Raw genomic sequence first — 18471 nt, 5'->3', positions numbered from 1 at the left:
AGATAAGAGAGTGACTGGTTTATGCATACTGTAAGTCTTTGCACTATTGCACACACAAGGAACACAGATATCTGTCTTTCTTGCAGGGGATAGGTGTGGTGTCCTCATTGGTCAGAAGTGCCAAAAGATCTCAGAGCAGGAGGGATATCTTCACTGTAGCAGAATTAGCCGGCTACATCAGACAGAGGATTTCTGAGTTCACTGGGCAGCGTGAACCAACATGGATTGATAAACACGTGGAGAGCAGGGTGAGGAAAGAGCTGCGTCTGCCTTGAAACAACAATTCATCAAGTTAACTGTATTACTGACTCAGTTATGAGTGTCTGTAATATATCTCATTTTGCTATTTATGTTGCTATGTGGCATTTTGAATATCTACTGTATTTATCATTGTCAAACTACCTCGGTGTAATTACTGTAAACAGACAAACAGCAACAAAACTGTGGTTAGGGTTATTGGTTTACCATCTACTGCCACTAGCTATATGCTACAGTCCTGCAATTCTTCTAACAGACCACATTTCCCAAACATCCTGTTGACTTTTTTGTTTTTCAGACTTATTACCTCGAAGAGTTTGAAAGCTTGGCGGACGAGCTGTTGTTCAGACTCACTGCCCTCTCTAACTGCCTGCACCACACTCTGCCCCTGAAAGCCCATCACTACATGGAGGAGGAGAGTCCCGTCACCTCACCCACACAGGAGCCCTCCAACATGAACACACAGGTGAGCCCAACGTGTGTAGACACGCGCAGTGTATGCACCCATTTACATACTTCCTGTACTGTGTGCGCTCTCACACACCTTTAAAAGTGTGTCATCAGTTGTTTGGACACTTTGTGAAGCCTTTGCAGGACTTTATAAGAACGCAAATGACAGAAGAGACAATGGTGAATGGTCACACAGATGTCAGCGGCCAAGGAGAAACCCTACCTGCATCTCTCCTGAGCAGGTAATAAAATATGTCGAGCATCTACTCAGGCTGCAGAGCGTTCTTAAGCCAAAAAAGAAATATCATAAATTACAAAATGATAATAATCCTTATGTTTTCCTGCATTACCAGGTCCAAGTTTGAACTAAAGATACTGCGGATCCTGCAGCAAAGATGCCAACAGAGAAACACTTCCTCCTCAGACACTGTTTTGACCTCTGATTATCTGCAGCAAACTGGAAATAGAGCTGAGGAAAATCCAAATGACAGAGAGCTCCAGACTTATTTTAGGGGACAAAACTGCCTGTCCCTGCCAGAGTCAGCGTCGCTCATCAGGATTTGGACAGAGGATGTTGTGGAGAAGCAAGCTAAAAAGTGGACTAAAACAAATGACAGTTGCCGGTTAAGTAAAACTCAGGCCACCCATACAGAGGTGGTGGTGGAGGTGTTGGTGCATGAGGAGCCTGTAAGTGTAGAGCCAGATAAACAGGAGGGACCCTGTGGAGATGACAGTTCATACTGGGACGCTGTGCACAATTCAAAAAACAAGATGTCTTGAAAGTCTGCACTGTGAGATCTTCTCTTCTGTTAAGATGTGAGCAATGGTACAGTGTTGTATATGCCCATCGTCTTATTTTCTTAAGTTAAAAGCAACTTTATAATCAATGGACAATTTATGAATGGTTTACAAAACAAAAACAAGTCTTTGTGATCCATAAAGATTTTTTTCAGATTGTAGGTGCAAAAAAAAAAAAAAACATTAATAAAGTGATTTTAAAGGATTGAAAAAATCTGCAGTTATGAATATGGTTTTTCACCTAGATGTCTGTAGTCTTCATTTGTGCTGGATCAAAGGGCTGACGACCATGTCCAGAGGATGCAGGGAATTATAGATTTGCAACCTACCACTCAAAAAAAAAAAAAAGTATTTTCAGTGTATTTTTATTCATGCATTAAAGTGTCATATCATTGTTTTGCAAAGTATTGTTCGTTAGCAAACAAGTTTTTACAAGAACACCTCCTCAATAGTCCTTCTGGGATATTGTCAGACACAAAGGGAGCAGTTTCATTCCCTAAACACACTGATTTGTTCCCTAAATATTTGTTGTTATTGATGAAGATGTGTTGACTACCAGAGCCGCTCTGAAATTACTATATAAAGTATTAATAAATAAATTTCAGACAATGGTCTCTAACCCACTGGTCGATATATACATGGATCCGGCCCCAGCAGCACAGAAGTCATAGAGGAAGCATGTAGCCAATAACAACCTCCAACGTCTCAGACTAAGGAATTGAGTGGCGACCTGTGATTGGAGGACAGCGGATGATGGGAACCAATCACAACGTGGCAAGTCAGACAACTTCCAGACGTGCGTGATTTCAGGAGTGATTAGTTTGTATGAAGCTGCGGGGCAGAGATTCCCACAGCCTCACACCAGTATTGATTGATTGACGGCTGGTCTGTGCAGCCGACGGTATTTTGATGACATTCATCAGCGTTGTTAGCTCAGTTCATTAGCCAGGCTACTTCGGAGAGGCACGTTGGTTAAACACATCATCTGTGGACAATGAGGAAGGTTGCCCTGTTGTTGATTCTGCTGCTCGGCATCGCACATTTTGCAGCTGTCAGCAGATGTGACGATGGTAAGTCTGAGCCATTGTGCATCTCTTTGTGATTTTTTTTTTACTACTGAATAAGTTACTGAAGTAGAGCTACGTTGCAGCTGCTGTGTGTTTACTGTAAGTTGCTCCAATGCAAACTAGCTAGCTAAGTTACTGTGGATAGTCCCGTTAGCACGCTAGCTAACAGGACGGGTCAGCTGCTGTCAGCAGTGCTGCCACACACACACACACACACACACACATGCAGTCACCCGGCTCTTGAGTGTTTGAATTACGTTAGGTTAATCCATACTTTACATACTTTATCAGTGTGCAGCATTGTGATAGTATCCCTCAGCCACTGACAGGATGTGTGTTGCTATCAGCTGCTACATGTTGTGTCCACGCCTGCCCTGCCCCTGTCTAATCTGCAAGGAGTAAAAACAAGCAGTAACACACTGTCCAAGCTTCACTCCTCCTCACATACAACCCTGTGTCTTTCTCTCGTTTGGTGTAAGATCTCACAGAGAAGGAGGAGGCTGATGAAGAGGACAGTGATGATGATGATGATGATGAGGAGGAGGAGGATGAGGATGATGACACAGAGGTGAAAGAAGAGAACGGGGTGCTGATTCTCACCGACAACAACTACGAAACTTTCATGGAGGGCAAAGACACGGTTTTGGTGGAGTTTTATGCTCCGTGGTATGTTTACTTTCTCTCATCTGAAGAAGTTTGTTTTTTAGCCATGTCGCCATTAATTCATTACAATTAATTATAAAACTGGTTACAGTCTAAATGTGCTGAGAATCTTGAGTCAGAACTAAGGAGGAGCAGAGGAAACAGATTTATTTTCCTATGCAAATTCTCCAGCACGCCTCTTTCTTTTCACATCCTTGCAAACTTTGCAACATCTGTTTTCTTTTGTGTATCCTTTCAGGTGTGGCCATTGCAAACAGTTTGCCCCAGAGTATGAAAAAATTGCTGAGACTCTCAAGGAGAATGACCCTCCTATACCTGTGGCCAAAGTGGATGCAACAGTAGCCAGTGGGTTGGCGAGCAGGTTTGAAGTGTCGGGCTATCCCACCATCAAAATCATCAAAAATGGGGAGCCTGTGGACTATGACGGAGACAGGACACAGAAAGGTAGAGACAGTTCATTCAGTTTAAGAGTCTTGACAGCTTTTCAACATAGACATGTTCTCCTTTTGGAAAAATAATTAGCATTAACGTGGTGAACGTCTGTTTGTTGCAGCCATCGTGGAACGGGTGAAAGAGGTGGCTCAGCCAGATTGGAAGCCCCCTCCTGAGGCAACACTGGTGCTGACCAAAGATAACTTTGATGAGACTGTTAACAATGCAGACATCATCCTGGTGGAGTTCTACGCCCCATGGTCAGTCAGCGGTCTGTCCGTTATTAAATACAGATGGTTTAATTGTCACTGTAAATGTCAAATATGTTGGTGAAACACGCAATCCACAGGAGTGATGGTGGAGCTTTTAAACAGCAGCTCTTAAGGCGAACAAAAGGTTCATCATTATTCACTTGTTGTAACCAGGTGCGGACACTGTAAGCGTTTGGCTCCGGAGTACGAGAAGGCAGCCAAGGAGTTGAGCGAGCGCTCTCCTCCCATTCCTCTGGCCAAGGTGGACGCCACTGTGGAGAATGAGATCGCCACACGCTTTGGAGTCACAGGCTATCCCACTCTCAAGATCTTCAGGAAGGGCAAGGTGTTTGACTACAACGGACCCAGAGAGAAGTATGGTAGGTCACACCCTGTGCATGCCTTTTTTTTCTCTTTTTTTCTCACTGTTTTCAGTGTATGCTAATGTTTGCATGTGGATCTGTGTGCACATTTGATTTCTGTTCATCCATCAGCAGTGATCCACCTCTTTCACCTTCTCTGTAGGTATTGTTGACTACATGGGTGAGCAAGCAGGGCCTCCCTCCAAACAGGTCCAGGCAACAAAACAGGTGCAGGAGCTCATCAAGGATGGAGATGATGCTGTCATAGTTGGTGTGTTCTCCAGCGAACAGGACGCAGCCTATGACATCTACATCGAGGCCTGTAAGTTGTTCCACATGAGCTCAATATGTAATCCACTTTAAGATTTTTATTTTGGTTAATGTATGTTTTGCAATTCTGGGTCACCAAGACAGCAAAAACTATATCATGACTGTTCTTTGTAATGATGCAGTGGGCTTAAAAAATGGTCAAAGACCTGACCTGTACTTTTATATACTTTATCTTGGCTCTGTGCAGTGACATGAACAGTGCCAGAGTGTTATGAAATTAGACTTGGGCTTTAACTTGCTTGTGATAGGTAATCCATCACAGTTCACACTCCTCCTTGACATCAATCAAACCGTCCTGTGTTGCTCATCCGTCTGGCAGGTAACGCACTGAGGGAAGACTTCACCTTCCGTCACTCCTTCAGCTCTGAAGTGAGCAAACTGCTCAAAGCGTCACCCGGTCAGGTTGTTATTGTTCAGCCCGAAAAGTTCCGCTCCAAGTATGAGCCAGCGTCACACACACTTGCAATCAAGGTAGGTTTTTTTTTTTTTTTTTTCCCCCACCAGTTATATTATAATTGGTTTCATTGGTTATGAAACTCTGACTGGCTTTCTTTCAGTTTTAATAGTGTAAAAATAAACAGTCAGCAAAAGGAGGTTTCACTCAACAGCCATTTTTACTTTTAAGTGCTGTATTATCCAACTCTGAGAAAGATCTCCATTTTCTGACATTTCAAAAAAAAAGTCACTTTTGAAATTAACAACTTTTTTTTTCACTGTGTAGGACTCTACATCAGTGTCAGAAGTACAGGAGTTCTTCAAAAAGCACGTGGTTCCTCTGGTGGGCCACAGGAAACCAAGCAACGATGCCAAGCGCTACACAAAACGACCCCTGGTGGTTGTTTATTATGGAGTCGACTTCAGCTTTGATTACAGGAAAGGTGAGTTTGTTAAAATTCTGTTTATTTAATCAGATTCTTTTTTTTCTCAATGCAGCTATTCAGTAGATTTGTTTAAAATTTAAAACAAGTATTTTAGTACAGTTACAAAACAACTGACATCTACCATTGTTTAATGCTCACTTTGTTTTGAAGTTCTTGCTTTAAGGGCACATTTACATTCACCAAGTACAGTAACACACATTCATAAACCAACAACCTATAGACAATTCAAACATGTTTTAGTAATGAAGCTCTTTATTTTATTCCTAATGAATTTTTAGCCACACAGTTCTGGAGGTCCAAGGTGCTCGAGGTAGCTAAAGAGTTCCCAGAGTACATGTTTGCCATCGCTGATGAGGAAGACTACGCAGAGGAGCTGAAGAGCCTGGGCCTGAGTGAGAGCGGAGAGGAAGTGAATGTGGGAATTCTGGCAGATGGAGGCAAAAAGTTTGCTATGGAGCCCGAGGAGTTTGACTCCGAGGTGCTGAAAGACTTTGTTGTGGCTTTTAAGAAAGGTGAGTATTTTATTTATTTTTTCTTTTTACTGAGGTGATATGAATTTTGAAGGATCATGTAAAAGAAGCAAGTTTTTTTTGTTTAGGATTGTGAGGCAGTTTTTCTTGCAGTGTCAAACCAAGTGTCACTTTTGAAGTGTGAATTGGATTTTACCTAGCTATAGATTAATATTGCACAATATGATGGCACACACCAGATGTGATTAGCTGCAATAATGTCTGCCTTGGTTCTGAATGTATTCTACTCCTTCCTCCTCTCTACAGGAAAGCTCAAACCCATCGTCAAGTCCCAGCCAGTGCCAAAGAACAACAAAGGACCAGTTAAGGTTGTGGTAGGAAAAACTTTTGATGACATCGTCATGGATACCCAGAAGGACGTCCTGATCGAGTTTTACGCTCCCTGGTGTGGCCACTGTAAGAAAATGGAGCCTGATTATTTGGCTCTGGGTAAAAAGTACAAAGGGGAGAAGAACCTGGTGATTGCTAAGATGGACGCCACAGCCAACGATGTGCCAAACGAGAGTTACAAAGTGGAAGGCTTCCCCACATTATACTTTGCCCCAAGCAACAGCAAGCAGAGCCCAGTCAAATTTGAAGGTGGAGACAGAACAGTAGAAGGATTGAGTAAGTTCATAGAAAAACATGCCACAAAACTACAGAGGAAAGATGAACTTTGAAACTTCCTCTCTTGACCAGTAGCGAAGAACTCTTACCGCTCTCAGGCAGAGTCTTAGAGGACGCTGCAGGGAGGGGGGGGCCTCTGGGAAGGTGAAGGGAACGCAGTGGAGTTAAACGGTGTTACTGAGTTGAGTGATGATTACCATGTTCAATCATCCTTTTAGTTTCTGTTCATTTGAAGAGATTCAGCTTTCTTCTGTTTCTAAAAGCATGTAAGCACTGTTGAAGATTTAAGTCTTTTTAAATAAAACTCATAAAATGACAGCGGCTTTGTGTGCCAACATTCAAACGTGACTCTTTGTTACTCGAAATCACTACAGGTCAAACTGGAAAATGTTTCTCAAATGTAAGAGCCAGCACTGAATACACACACACACACACAGACAACAAGTGTTAGAAATTCAAGTGTTTTTAATCACATTAAAGAACAATTTAAACATTAGTAACACAAACGGCTACATTCTGAGACAGGCAAGGATCTCCCTGACAGCACTCAGTTCTCATTGTAGTGCATCCTCTACAGGCAGTCACATTCACCCAGTAGTCAACTAACATGTGAATTATTAAATTCACATGTTAGGTGGATACTTATGAACTAATTAATTTGATACTTAAATGGATACTTATGAACTAACGTGTCTGTTTATAAAAGTCTTGGCAGGGGAGAGATGCACCTGCAGCAGTTTATGTGACAAGGACATCATCTGAAATCTCTTATAACTCTATATGGATAATAACATCTAAAATCTTCTGACCATCACAAACCTGGCCGGCTAATACTTTGGGAAAGTGCATCATGTACTGAACATGATAACGTCTTCACATGCTGTATGTACATATAGACAATGAATCATACTACATGTTTTTAATTGTTATCTAAAAAAACAAAAAAAGAACAAAAAAATGGTTCCTCACTGCTGCAAAACACTGAGGACATCTTTAAAAATCTGGTCTGGTCCGACCACAGCTTTGAAGTGAGACGTGGAGGCTGAAGGAGTTGCAGCTTCATTCACACAAAAAGGCACTTGAAGATACTGGCACTGATGAGTTAGTTATTGAGACGTGGTTCAGGGTGGAGGATTCTTATGAAAACTCCTGTGTGAATCGCAGGTGGAAATCGCGGATCTTCTGCAGCACAACCTTCAGCTTCTCAGTCGGAGGCAAGATGGTCATCCTGAAGAGGGATGTGGGTTAATGTCAATACTGTCACAGGTGTAGTTAAACCAGAGGAAATATCATTTTTTTCAAGACAGGTTTAAATGACCAAAAAAAAAAAAAATCCAGTTTGCAGTGTGACTGCCCGAGACGCTGCACTAACCTGAAGTGGAAGGTTCCCTCTCTCTGCCCAAAGCCGCTACCTGGCACCAGACAGATCCCCTCCTCCTCCAGCAGCTTCATACAGTAGAACATGTCTGGGACCTGACCCTCCTCCTACAGACACACACATAAGAACATATTTGTACATGTAACTGTCTACACAGATGAATAAATCAGGGCGATGCAGGGTGTGTGTGGAGCAGACCTTGGCCTTGTCAATAGCCTTTTGAGGTAGACTGATGCGGGGGAAGGTGTACATGGCCCCCTGGACCGGGTTACAAGTGATACCAGGTACTGTGTTGAAGATCTCTTCTGTTAGCCTGGCTTTCTCTGCCAAAGCTTCCAACACGGCTGTCCGCTCCTGGAGGGGAAGCAGATGGAAAAAGCTGTCAGTGGTGAATGAAAACATGAGCTCAAGCCTGCAACAATGTACAAAAAAAACAAACTGTGTGTGTTGAACTGTCCCAGTTCAGCTGCTGGAGACCCCCAGTGCACCTCCTCCACAAGTTAATGATCATCAGCTTTTATCACCAGGCTGTTAACAAGTATCTCGAGTGTACCAAGTTCATGGTAAATCATATAACTCCTATTGCACTTTTAATGTGTTCTCTGTTAGTCTAATATCTGTCCCCCATTATTTACATCCAGCAATTGTTTTATATTGGCCAGGTCAATGTGATGTGCTTACTTGTGATCGACGACCACCTGAGCCACATACTACTATATGCGTGAAAAGTGTAACAGAAACAACTGTACACATGTAATAGCATTTTCAGCAATCAGAAGCTGATTATTCACAACTGACTGGCAATATTAGTACACTCACCTCAGCCTTTGATTACATGGTGTGGTATTTACAAGTATTTACTTAAGTTAATTCTGTGTTTGCGTACACTCAGAGGATTGCCCGGGTGTGTGCTCGCTGGTGTGCTTTGTGTGTTATTCAGACCTTCATAAATGTGGTGTAGGAGGGCTCATCAGGCTGCGGGGGGTTGACCACCAGGTCCAGGAGAGCCTGTCCAGGAACGGGGGGACACAGACGCACTGACACCAGTTTGGTGAGTTGGATCTTCACCTGAGGGTCCATGTTAATCACCTCCATGTAACCTCCACGGAACCCACACCTGAAAACAACAAACAGAGCAAAGCAAAGTCAAACACAAAGTACAATCTTAGTGCAGGTGATGTACACGTCAGCAGCAGTAGGTCATTTAAAGGTGCCCTGTGGAGTTTTCTTGTACACAAAGATTTACATTCACTGTTACTCACCAAAACCCATTGTATGTATCCTTGAGGCCAAACTCTGTATTGTTTCCATTCATGACTATTAGCAGGGTTGTAGCATCAAAATTAACTTTTTCCATACCACAACTCCATATATGCCACATTTAAACAAATATACTGAAAAATCAGTTGTACGTTTACTAAGAGATTTGCTTTGAGAGATTATATTATCATTATAAACAATGTTTCCGCAGTAGTTTCGGTGTTACATGTGGCCTGGGCTTATGACAAATGTTATGTTTCTTGGCACATTATTGCAGCAGGCATAGGAGTGTTCATAGTGAAACCACTGGCAGGGCTGTGTATTGTGACACTCACATGCTTGTGTATGATTTGAACAAAACAGGAACACACTCATAAACAGCTCCTCAGCACTACAAGACAACTCCACAGGTTACCTTTAAATATAAATACAAAAAACGGATCTTTGTTACGTACACAACTCCAGTCTGTGTGTATGTGTGTCTAGCTACTCACTCTCCCATGTAGCATTTGGAGGTGGAGTGGAAGGAGGCCATCTCCACTGTGCTGGAGTACTCTGGCCCCATCTCAAACAAAACCTTCTTAAAGGAGTGAAATTTACAGCCCTCTGCGTACACATTATCCTGGTAGACCTAAAATGGGAAAACAGCTTTAGTACAGACAGCCTCATTAAAAACACATCATTATTCACAAAGAAACAAAAAACATCTGTACACATAAGAATTAGCTGAAATGTGCAGGATATCTACGAAAGTTGACTTAAAAAAGGATCATTTAGGCGCCATGAAGAGAAAATGTGCACATAGTAAATAATGTAATGTATTGAACTGTACATGTCATGAGTTCAGGTGAGTGTGTATGTTTTTGGAAATAAATTGTCAATTAAAATTGATTTAGTTATCTACAAGGACGATCCATAAATACATTTTTGTCCCTCACTACTTTTTCAGTCTATGTGACTGTAGTTAAGGCTGTAGCCCTCCTGTACTGGATTGCATTAGATTCAGAAGTGTTTATGTTTTGTCATCCGCTGTTTAGTGCACATACGTGAGTGAGATAAATATTAGCTGCGCTGTGTGTGGGACATGTTATAATTCTGGTTGCATCCCACATAGTTATGTCAAAGAAGGTGGTCAGCCTTTGAAAAACCTAACACCGTCTTTGACGTCACTCTCCATCAGGTGAAGACTGAAATGGAACATGCTTGAAAGATTCGTAAAATTTCTCCCATGTGTGATTTATTCTTAATTTGTTCTTTAAGACAGAAGAAACTTTGAGGGGAAAAACTTTTGAAAAGAGGAAATGACATTTGTAAAATTACTTCATCAGCCATGAGGAAGAGATGCTCCTCTTTAGCAAATCGGATCACATCTTCAATGCACTGCCTGCTCTGGACCTGACCTGTCAAACACGACAACCAGTGTACAGACAGAGGGAGAAAACCAAATCTCAGAATATAATCTGATGTCTAAACTGCCCAAGAATTTTCCACCCAAGGTATGAGTTGATTTTTTTAGATAACAAAGTGGATCAACTCCACATTTGTCATGTCTACTTTAAAAATTCCAATTGTTTCTTTTCACATGAAGAAACTACCAACACCAGACATACCGGTGGGGTTTCCAGGGTTGATGATGCAGAGGACACGAGGATTGCAATGCTGCCTGGCTGCACTGAGGGCTCTCTTGAGCTCTGCCACATCCAGACTCCAACACTTGTCCTCGTCCAGGTAGTAACTGATCTGCACCGCACCCAGGTCAGCCAGGGCGGCCGAGTACAGAGGGTACTGGGGGATGGAGATCATCACTCCTGTACGGTCTCGACCCTCGCCGCACACCAGCAGCTTCAGCATGGTCTGAAATTAGAAGGTGCGGTGAGGTAGAAGGAACAGAAACTTTTATTTTGGAAAATGCACATGGATTGGCAGGATGTTCATGTAAATTAAGAAGAAAAGCTGTGCAACCAGTCAGGCTATTTTGCACCTAACAGGAGACATTTAAAGAATACGAGACAGACATACAAGCCGGAGGACAACATTTGACAGGTGATCTACTTTACGAAGGCAGGGCAAACCAACACACCTATATGTACACACACTTTCTCAAACACGTCACAGTTCACTGCAGGCAACAATTGACAACTTGATTGCAGTAGTTAAGTGTCTCTTAAGGTCACTCAGCAGCCGGATTAGGTGGCATAAAACTAGAGAAAGCTGTATTGACTGTGACAAAGGTCTGTGGGTGGAGTGAAGTTACAGATGTGCAAAGTACACCTGAGTATATAATTAACAAAAGCAGAATAAAGAATAGACTCATAGGCCAATTATACCAAAAGTATGTCATCTGTGCTGGATTATGACAACATATCAACTTATAAAACACTTCTGGGAAGTCTGGCCAAAAGTACTATGTCAGCAGTTTTATAGGGAAGAGACAATACGAGGTCATCTATTCAATATATGTAGTACTAGTGATACTTAGTACTTACTCCAAGGTCCCCTACTGCACTGAAGCTTTAGTGATGCCCTTCACTTCTAAGTTGCTTTGGATAAAAGCATCTGCTGAATGAGTAAATGTGAACAGAAGTGTAACCCATACCACAATGGCATCGCTGGCCCCAGTGGAGAGGTAGATGTTGTCAGGGTTGGAGGGGATTCCACCATCTCTCCTCTCTATATAGCGTGCCACATCCTGACGGATGCACTCAATCCCCTGGCTGGCACTGTAGGCCCCTAGAACACAAGAGACTGAACTTTGACTCACACAGAACATGCTGCATTGATCAGCTAATGTTTGTACAGATTCACTGTCCAAATGAATTATTAATGAATACACAAATGGAGGGAGAAGCTAGTGACGTGTGTAAATGTGGTTGGTGGAATGGTGGGGAGTTGTCTTGACCTATACTATGGCCTCCACAGGCCTCCAGAATACGCTTTGCTCTCTTCTTGGCGTCCTCAGGAAACTTGTTGTCTTCCATGAGTTCAGGGTAAGAACACAGAGCCAAGACCTGAGAGAGGAGGACAAAACAATCACAACATAGCTGACACAATACACAATATACATTCTTGTTCAAGTCCAGGGAATAACTTTTCTCAAGGATTAGGAAACTGCATGAATGGATGTAAATGAAAATTAATGCAACAATTCCTACAGATACCAGGTGACTTACAAAACCTCTGTCGGTACAAAGGCAGATTAAATTGATTAGATTGAAGTATGTAAAGGCAGCATATCCAGTTCCACAATCATAACTATGAGTATTAGCAGCTTATTTAACATAAGAACTCGAACAACAACAACCAGACCAACCTGTCTGAGAAATGTGATTGGTTTCTGGCCCATGGCGTGGGCGTCACCGATGTTAGCCTTGATGACTTCTGTGAAAGGTTTCTTGACTCCCTGAAGAGATAAAAACAGAGAACTGTGAGAATCAGTTTATCAGGCTACAGGTGTAGAAGGTGTAGAAAATATAGAGACATTGGAAAAAGTGAGATTTTCTGTTTTTCATTCTTACTATTATTTCTTCTTCTTCATTCCTATCACTGCTTATAAGCTTTAAACAAAGAGGATGTGTCTGAACATGTGAAAAGGAGTAAGTGCGGAGGAGACACAGGAGTCAAAATACAGCTGCAACTTAAAGACTCTGGTCTGCTTTACTAACCTAGCTGCAGGCCTCAGACATTCTTTCAACACCTGTGTTTCAAATCTCAAAGGTCATCACCATGAGGAACGCTTTGCATTAGTTAAGCTTCACTTCATTTCAGAGGCTTTGCGTTGGGGAAATGAAATCTTTCAGAGACGGAGCTCTAATGACCACAGTACAGCATGTCATGTGTTCTTACCAGCTGATGGCTCAGCATCTAAATCAAATCAGTCACTTGTATTCATGTCACACAGACCTGTACCCTTTGGTCCCCTGAACACCCATGCATGCACCTTCTCTCATTAGCACTGTTTTGTTTTGCAAAGACCCTGGCTGGAGTCTGGTTTGGCCTTTGGAGCAGGAGCTGCTGGCCTGGCTTAGGATGACGCTGCTGCTGCTGCTGCTGCTGCTGCTGCTGCTGCTGGAGCTTACAGAAACACAAACCCCTCACTGTTTGTGGTGGGGGTATTACTCCATAAATGCTGGCTTAATGAGTTTAGATTGTTTCATTTTATCCCTCATCTCCTCATTTCCACCACTTTGCTCCTTCAATCCACTCACTGCTCCCCTCTATTAAATCAGCACGTCCTTTGTTCTCATCTCTTTGACCAAATTGGATCCTGCCAGCTCTGCTTTGGTGCCTGCTGGTTTGCTGGTCACAACACGCTGCACCTGTTGCTGTTTATCAAATGAGGTAATGTGACAATAGATGAGCGACAAGGTTTAAATAGATGTAAGTGATACTCATAAGGATTTTTTTTTTTGCACGATTTTTTGGCATGAACTAAGAATCGACAATAACAAAACTGAAAATGCCCAATAAAGTTGTTTGAAATATTTGGAGTTTTAGAATAAAAATGGACTCATCGTGAATTAAAACACAATTGTACAGCACAATCATCTTGTCCTATAATTGTACTCAGACATTCTTGTGAAACTCGTCCTGTCATCAGCAGGATCTTTGCTGAGACCTGCCTTGAGTGTTTGAGGATGTGTGAGTGCAGGCTGCAGCAACCCAAACCTACATAACATGTCCCATACTGCATTTAGGTTGACTGTATAGTAGTAATACACCACATTATTACTACCTAGGCCAGCTAATTTTCACAAATCTTGTCTGTCGTGTCACTGGAGAGGGTGGGACAGAAAAAATAAAACCCAAAGGAATGAAGCATAATTAGCATGCTCTGTCTTTCTTTCACCCACTCATTTAACCTTTACATAACCTGAGCAGTCAGAATATAAGAAAGTTATACTCACTTATGAGTCTTTTTAAATATCCTTCAAGTTCAAGCTATTTACATGATCCTTGACACGATTAAATGTTTTTTACAAGATAAAATACCAGGGAAAGGGCCTCCAAGGGCACAAGGAGAATTTTCCTTCTGAGTCAATATTATTATTTCGGTGTCCTTGCATGACGGAGAGAGTCAGACCTACAAGGTTCTTGGGGTTAGCGTTAAGTCCGACGTGAGTTTGTTGTAAAGCTAAGTAACTGGATGCAACATGTTTCCTTTTCAGTCCTTGTCCCTGCCTGCTCTCCAGGAACAAAGAGGCTGCTGTTCTCTGGGAAAGAGAGAAGCCAGTCGCTTCCCCGGCTCAGCGCTGAGTTCTCCTGCTCAGTCAGCACCAGGCACTGATTACACAGGCCGGTCCAGTGAACCAGGCCAAGAAACCCTGTGGGTCACCAGGCTGAATAGAGCCTGGCCTGACAACTGTCCTGAATTCACATTTTACTTAGTCTTATGATGTAATCTGAAACGGTCATCCCTCTAAGACGTTCAGGCATCCTGGAAAAACTGGAACTGTACTAACTCAATCTCTAACTGATGCAAATTGAAGAATAGCCATGCTCATGTGATTTTTCAGACTCAATACTATTTCCAAGAAGATGCCAATTGAGATGAAACTCGATTCACTGAGAAGAAAAGAAGAACAGTCACAGGATATAGACGAACTGTCTGAAAATACTGGATGGATTCTTTTTCTGATCTCTTCCTCTGTCACCCCTTTATTGTCACTGACAATGCAGACTTGCTAGCAGCTGAGATCCAAGCCTGAATTAGCTCACTGCAGTGCAGGCACTGTCATGCCAGATGTCTGGGTAAGGATTTATAAGGGTCATCACCACACCAGCAAACGCATGCACAAACACACTTGCATAAAATCTGCTGAGCCATCAGTAAAAGTGTTCCAGTCACAGATCTGACAGGAAGCAAACCCCCAGATGACTGGGCAACTGCTGCCATACAAACCCCCCTGACCTCACAGAAAACTCCTGGAGTTCACATTTCACATTGTTTTTTGCCACTCAACAGGTGAGAGTAAAAGGAAAAGAGGGTAACGTGACGATTTTAGCGACTCCTGCTAATGTAATACACTACTAGCAAATCCCGTATTAAGCAGGTTTGTCTAAACTAATCTAGAGTCTAAAATTACACTCTCTCCTCTGAACTTTGGATTTGACCTTCCTGTATAAATATATAAATATTTATATATATAAATACAAACCTCTATAATTCCTTAATAAAATGTTTGTGTTGTAGCAAGATTCTAGTTATTCCAGTCAAATATTCAGAAGCAGCTTTGTTTTTGGTTTTCCTTTCATAAGTGGAGGAGAAACTAGCGGACTACCAAGAACTCGAGCACTTTCAGCAGAACTGTAGCCGCTTGTATTGAACCTCCTTGCAGAGAAAGGCCTCGGATGCTGCTGGGCCTCACAGCTGCAGCCTAGTCCAATGAACTCTCTCCCCTGTGGGGAGGAGGGAGGTAGGCAAAGCCAGAGACACAAAAGAGGACAGAGAATGTACCCTCTCTTCTTATGTAATAACCATCCACATTATACCAATCCTCCACTCTCGCAACCCTGCAGCCACTTTAGGCTACAGAAGAGTGACATGTATTCAAAGCCGGCTGAGACTGACCCCCGCCCCAGGTCATTATGTGTCCTGTGAAGAGTACATAACAGCAGGGAGGGCTCCCTGTTCAACCTGTTTCCCCATTCCTTAGACGAGCACGGCACATCTTATTACTCATTTGTTACGAACCCATCAGAGTGTAACAATGTTTTGTGTGGTTGTGCAGAAGCAGAAACACAACAGACACAACACAGCTGACATGCAAGAACTTTTATAAGCTGACACACTGTCTACGTCCTGTCTCTGCTCGCTCAGCCAGTCAGCAAAAGCTGTCCACAACAAACATCTTTTTCTTCAGGGCTACCTACTTCTCTTTCCTCTCTTTTTAATTTCTCACCATATCTCAAGGAAACAGAGCAAGGAAACAACTGGGGGTTTTTTTCCTTGCTCGGTCTACAGTAACTGGTATCTGCCAAATCCAATGATAAGCATGTTTAATATTTTATGGGCTGAGATTTTAGTAGAAATAAATCTTCCAAAATGTGTTTGAAAACAAAGATCAAATGATCAGCTTTAGGCTGAAAATGACCAGTGTCTGGCTGTTGGCTGAAGTCAAACTCCAGCTGCTGAAGCGGATCAACAGCTGTGCAGTGTCCCTGGTTTATTCATCTATTCATCTCCCACACAAGACGCACGATTGGTTTCACAATATCGGTTTTGCTTGGATCAAAACGATACTCGTCAGAAAACATGTGTCACATTTAAACTGGAAACAGTCCATAAGACTTCAATAAAGAAACCAGCCTTTCATAACTTAAGCACAGCAGCTCCAGGGTAACATGAACTTGTCTTTACCTCTTTCAGCTCCTTCTCGATCTGCACCGCTCTCTGCACTATGGGCCCCCGGACCGCGTACTCCACCCGCTTCACATTGGGGTTCATGTTATCCACAGTCAGCACCTTGCCCCGGGACGGGACCCCGTTCATCGCCTGCTGGGACATTTTCTGTTATGACACAGGCACGCCGCTGCCCGTCGATGCCGCACACTGGACTTGCTTTCTGAAACACAAGAAGATTTAAGGCACATTTACACCGAGCAGAAACAGTGAATGCAGCTGTGCATGAGCAGATATTAAAGTGTGTTTGCAGCTACCACTTGGTCCCGGGGATAGTGGAGCACGACCGGCCTCGGCTTGTGTATTTACCCCGACTGACAGTCGTGTCCCTCGGTGTTCATATTCCCACCCGGCCGCCCCGCCTTCGCCCGCCTCTGCTCTTGGTTGGTTGGACCTCTGCGCTCAGTTTGCCTCTGGCATGAGTGTGCCAAATGACGCCTTTAAGTGCAGTCGGATATATAAAGACTTTCATGCAAGAGCTCTGCGTGTGCTTCAACGGGAAAGACGCAGCCGCATGTGAAAAGCTTTCAGGGAAGAGGGAAGTTAAAGTTACTTTTCAGTAATTACTTTTAGATAATGCGAGCCATTTGCCAGCGCATGGTACGTGAAATTTATGAGGGCTGAAAATACTGGTTAGGCGCGATTTGCCAGTTTATGGAAAACTCTTCTCCAGCATGATACCTTTCTAGTAGTTAAATTCATTACTTTGCATCACTTGGGGGCGCTGGAACAAGCTGTAACAGGCAACACTGACAGGGTTTCTTCACATTGTTATGGCAGCACATTCATGGATGTTCATTTACAGCTCCTGCACACAGAACTACATTAGCATTTTGTTTGTTTTCTTTTTGACACCTGGCAAATTTAAGTTCAAATAGCTCACCAGCTAGCTGTTAACTTTGTCTGTCTGCTGTTTTTTTTTTGTTTTTTTTTAAAAAAAAAGCTGGAGACAAGGTTGATGAAAGTGGTAAAAGTGAATGAAAACCGCAAAGCTACAGGAATAAAAGCAAAACAAAAGGCTGGAAGATGCAAATGCTCCATTGTGCTCCAGGGAACTGCATGAGTTTGGGTGCCAGTCATCTGTGGGTTCACCACTACATGAAGAGAAGTACTGCAGTGAAGTACAAGTATCTGAAAGTTGTACTTCAGTACGCAAACAGTAAATGCAGTTGCTCTCCAGTACTGATTGAAGGCTCTCATGTGTAAATGAACACATTTTGGGTTTTGTGACTGTCACTGAGATAAGGGCGCCTATCTTGTAACAGACACCCACACAGATTGGGTGTGTTGCACTGGAGCTTGGGCAGCATGTTTTGTCAGAGATCCTTTAATCTATCATGTGCCCCACGTTATGAACAAGGAGATTTTTGAGAAAACCCATTAAAATGAAAGGTTTGTATAGATTTTCTCTGAATAAAACTGGGTTGGCAAAAATAAAATAACTGCAGCTCACAGCCATTATAAGCAAATCTTGTGGTAAGGTCTGTTTCCCCTTAAAACAGTGTTTCAAGCTGAGCTGCACTAACCCCACTGTGGTTGGGGTTAAGGGGTCGTCCAGGCCGGTTCAGGTTAAGGGGAAACAGACTTTGAAACAAGTCTGAGAAACAGTTTTGCATGTAGGTGTGGGGCAGCCACACATCAAGTTTATCACTGCCATCTCTGCACCTGGTTCGCAGCACCTCTGAAGTCACCTTGTTGGTGTGAGATGATGTCACACCAGCCTCTGCCCTTATATGGATGTTGAATCTATATCTGGGAACAGCAAAAGGAGTCATGTCTTTCAAGAAGAGCCACCTATCAAGTTGA

At 42.8% G+C, this 18471-nt stretch overlaps 3 protein-coding genes across 4 annotated transcripts in view; 2 read left to right on the top strand and 1 right to left on the bottom strand.

The window, feature by feature from the left end:
* The window catches only part of LOC139625435 (polycystin-1-like protein 1), a 33816-nt gene extending 31754 nt beyond the window's left edge, over nucleotides 1–2062 (top strand). Inside the window, exons 52-55 of the mRNA XM_071485407.1 lie at nucleotides 87–248; nucleotides 557–724; nucleotides 844–950; nucleotides 1062–2062. Coding sequence (XP_071341508.1) covers nucleotides 87–248; nucleotides 557–724; nucleotides 844–950; nucleotides 1062–1488 — 864 coding nt within the window. The 3' untranslated portion in view covers nucleotides 1489–2062. The remainder of the gene's footprint in view (nucleotides 1–86; nucleotides 249–556; nucleotides 725–843; nucleotides 951–1061) is intronic.
* A 255-nt stretch (nucleotides 2063–2317) lies between these two features.
* pdia4 (protein disulfide isomerase family A, member 4) lies at nucleotides 2318–6944 on the top strand. Its single transcript, XM_071485400.1, has 10 exons — nucleotides 2318–2576; nucleotides 3053–3239; nucleotides 3475–3680; nucleotides 3790–3928; nucleotides 4094–4299; nucleotides 4445–4603; nucleotides 4931–5082; nucleotides 5333–5489; nucleotides 5771–6004; nucleotides 6269–6944. Exons 1-10 carry the CDS (start codon nucleotides 2501–2503, stop codon nucleotides 6679–6681), a joined length of 1929 nt encoding a protein of 642 aa, XP_071341501.1. The 5' UTR covers nucleotides 2318–2500; the 3' UTR covers nucleotides 6682–6944.
* Nucleotides 6945–7075: 131 nt separating this feature from the next.
* Nucleotides 7076–17054, bottom strand: LOC139625432 (alanine aminotransferase 2-like). 2 transcript variants are annotated; one of them, XM_071485404.1, is made up of 12 exons: nucleotides 16923–17054; nucleotides 16624–16828; nucleotides 12577–12666; nucleotides 12166–12274; nucleotides 11863–11996; nucleotides 10877–11120; nucleotides 10587–10666; nucleotides 9761–9897; nucleotides 8949–9123; nucleotides 8205–8360; nucleotides 8001–8113; nucleotides 7076–7856 (listed from the first exon to the last, which is right to left on the bottom strand). In XM_071485404.1, exons 2-12 carry the CDS (start codon nucleotides 16768–16770, stop codon nucleotides 7766–7768), a joined length of 1476 nt encoding a protein of 491 aa, XP_071341505.1. In that variant the 5' UTR covers nucleotides 16771–16828; nucleotides 16923–17054; the 3' UTR covers nucleotides 7076–7765. The 2 variants fall into 2 exon arrangements, with proteins under 2 accessions (XP_071341505.1, XP_071341506.1); XM_071485405.1 differs by having other exon boundaries at nucleotides 16975–16995.
* Between the last annotated feature and the right edge of the window lie 1417 nt (nucleotides 17055–18471).

The sequence above is a fragment of the Trachinotus anak genome, unplaced genomic scaffold, assembly GCF_046630095.1.
Source record: "Trachinotus anak isolate AG129_WGS33_773 ecotype Australia unplaced genomic scaffold, CSIRO_AGI_Tana_v1 ptg000009l, whole genome shotgun sequence".
Taxonomy (NCBI): Eukaryota; Metazoa; Chordata; class Actinopteri; order Carangiformes; family Carangidae; genus Trachinotus; species Trachinotus anak.
Note: the sequence above shows the minus strand (reverse complement) of the source record. Positions and strands in the feature narration are given on the sequence as shown.

Bases quoted from the DNA above. Each gene is read 5' to 3' on its own strand.
- LOC139625432 (XM_071485404.1), bottom strand. From the start codon at position 16,770: ATGTCCCAGCAGGCGATGAACGGGGTCCCGTCCCGGGGCAAGGTGCTG. The intron at 11,121-11,862 runs GTATGGGTTACA...TTCTAATTTCAG, and splicing joins GGGCCAGCGATGCCATTGTG to ACCATGCTGAAGCTGCTGGT. The intron at 8,114-8,204 runs GTCTGCTCCACA...GTGTGTCTGTAG, and splicing joins AGGCTATTGACAAGGCCAAG to GAGGAGGGTCAGGTCCCAGA.
- pdia4 (XM_071485400.1), top strand. From the start codon at position 2,501: ATGAGGAAGGTTGCCCTGTTGTTGATTCTGCTGCTCGGCATCGCACAT. The intron at 3,681-3,789 runs GTAGAGACAGTT...TGTTTGTTGCAG, and splicing joins CGGAGACAGGACACAGAAAG to CCATCGTGGAACGGGTGAAA. The intron at 5,083-5,332 runs GTAGGTTTTTTT...TTCACTGTGTAG, and splicing joins CACACACACTTGCAATCAAG to GACTCTACATCAGTGTCAGA.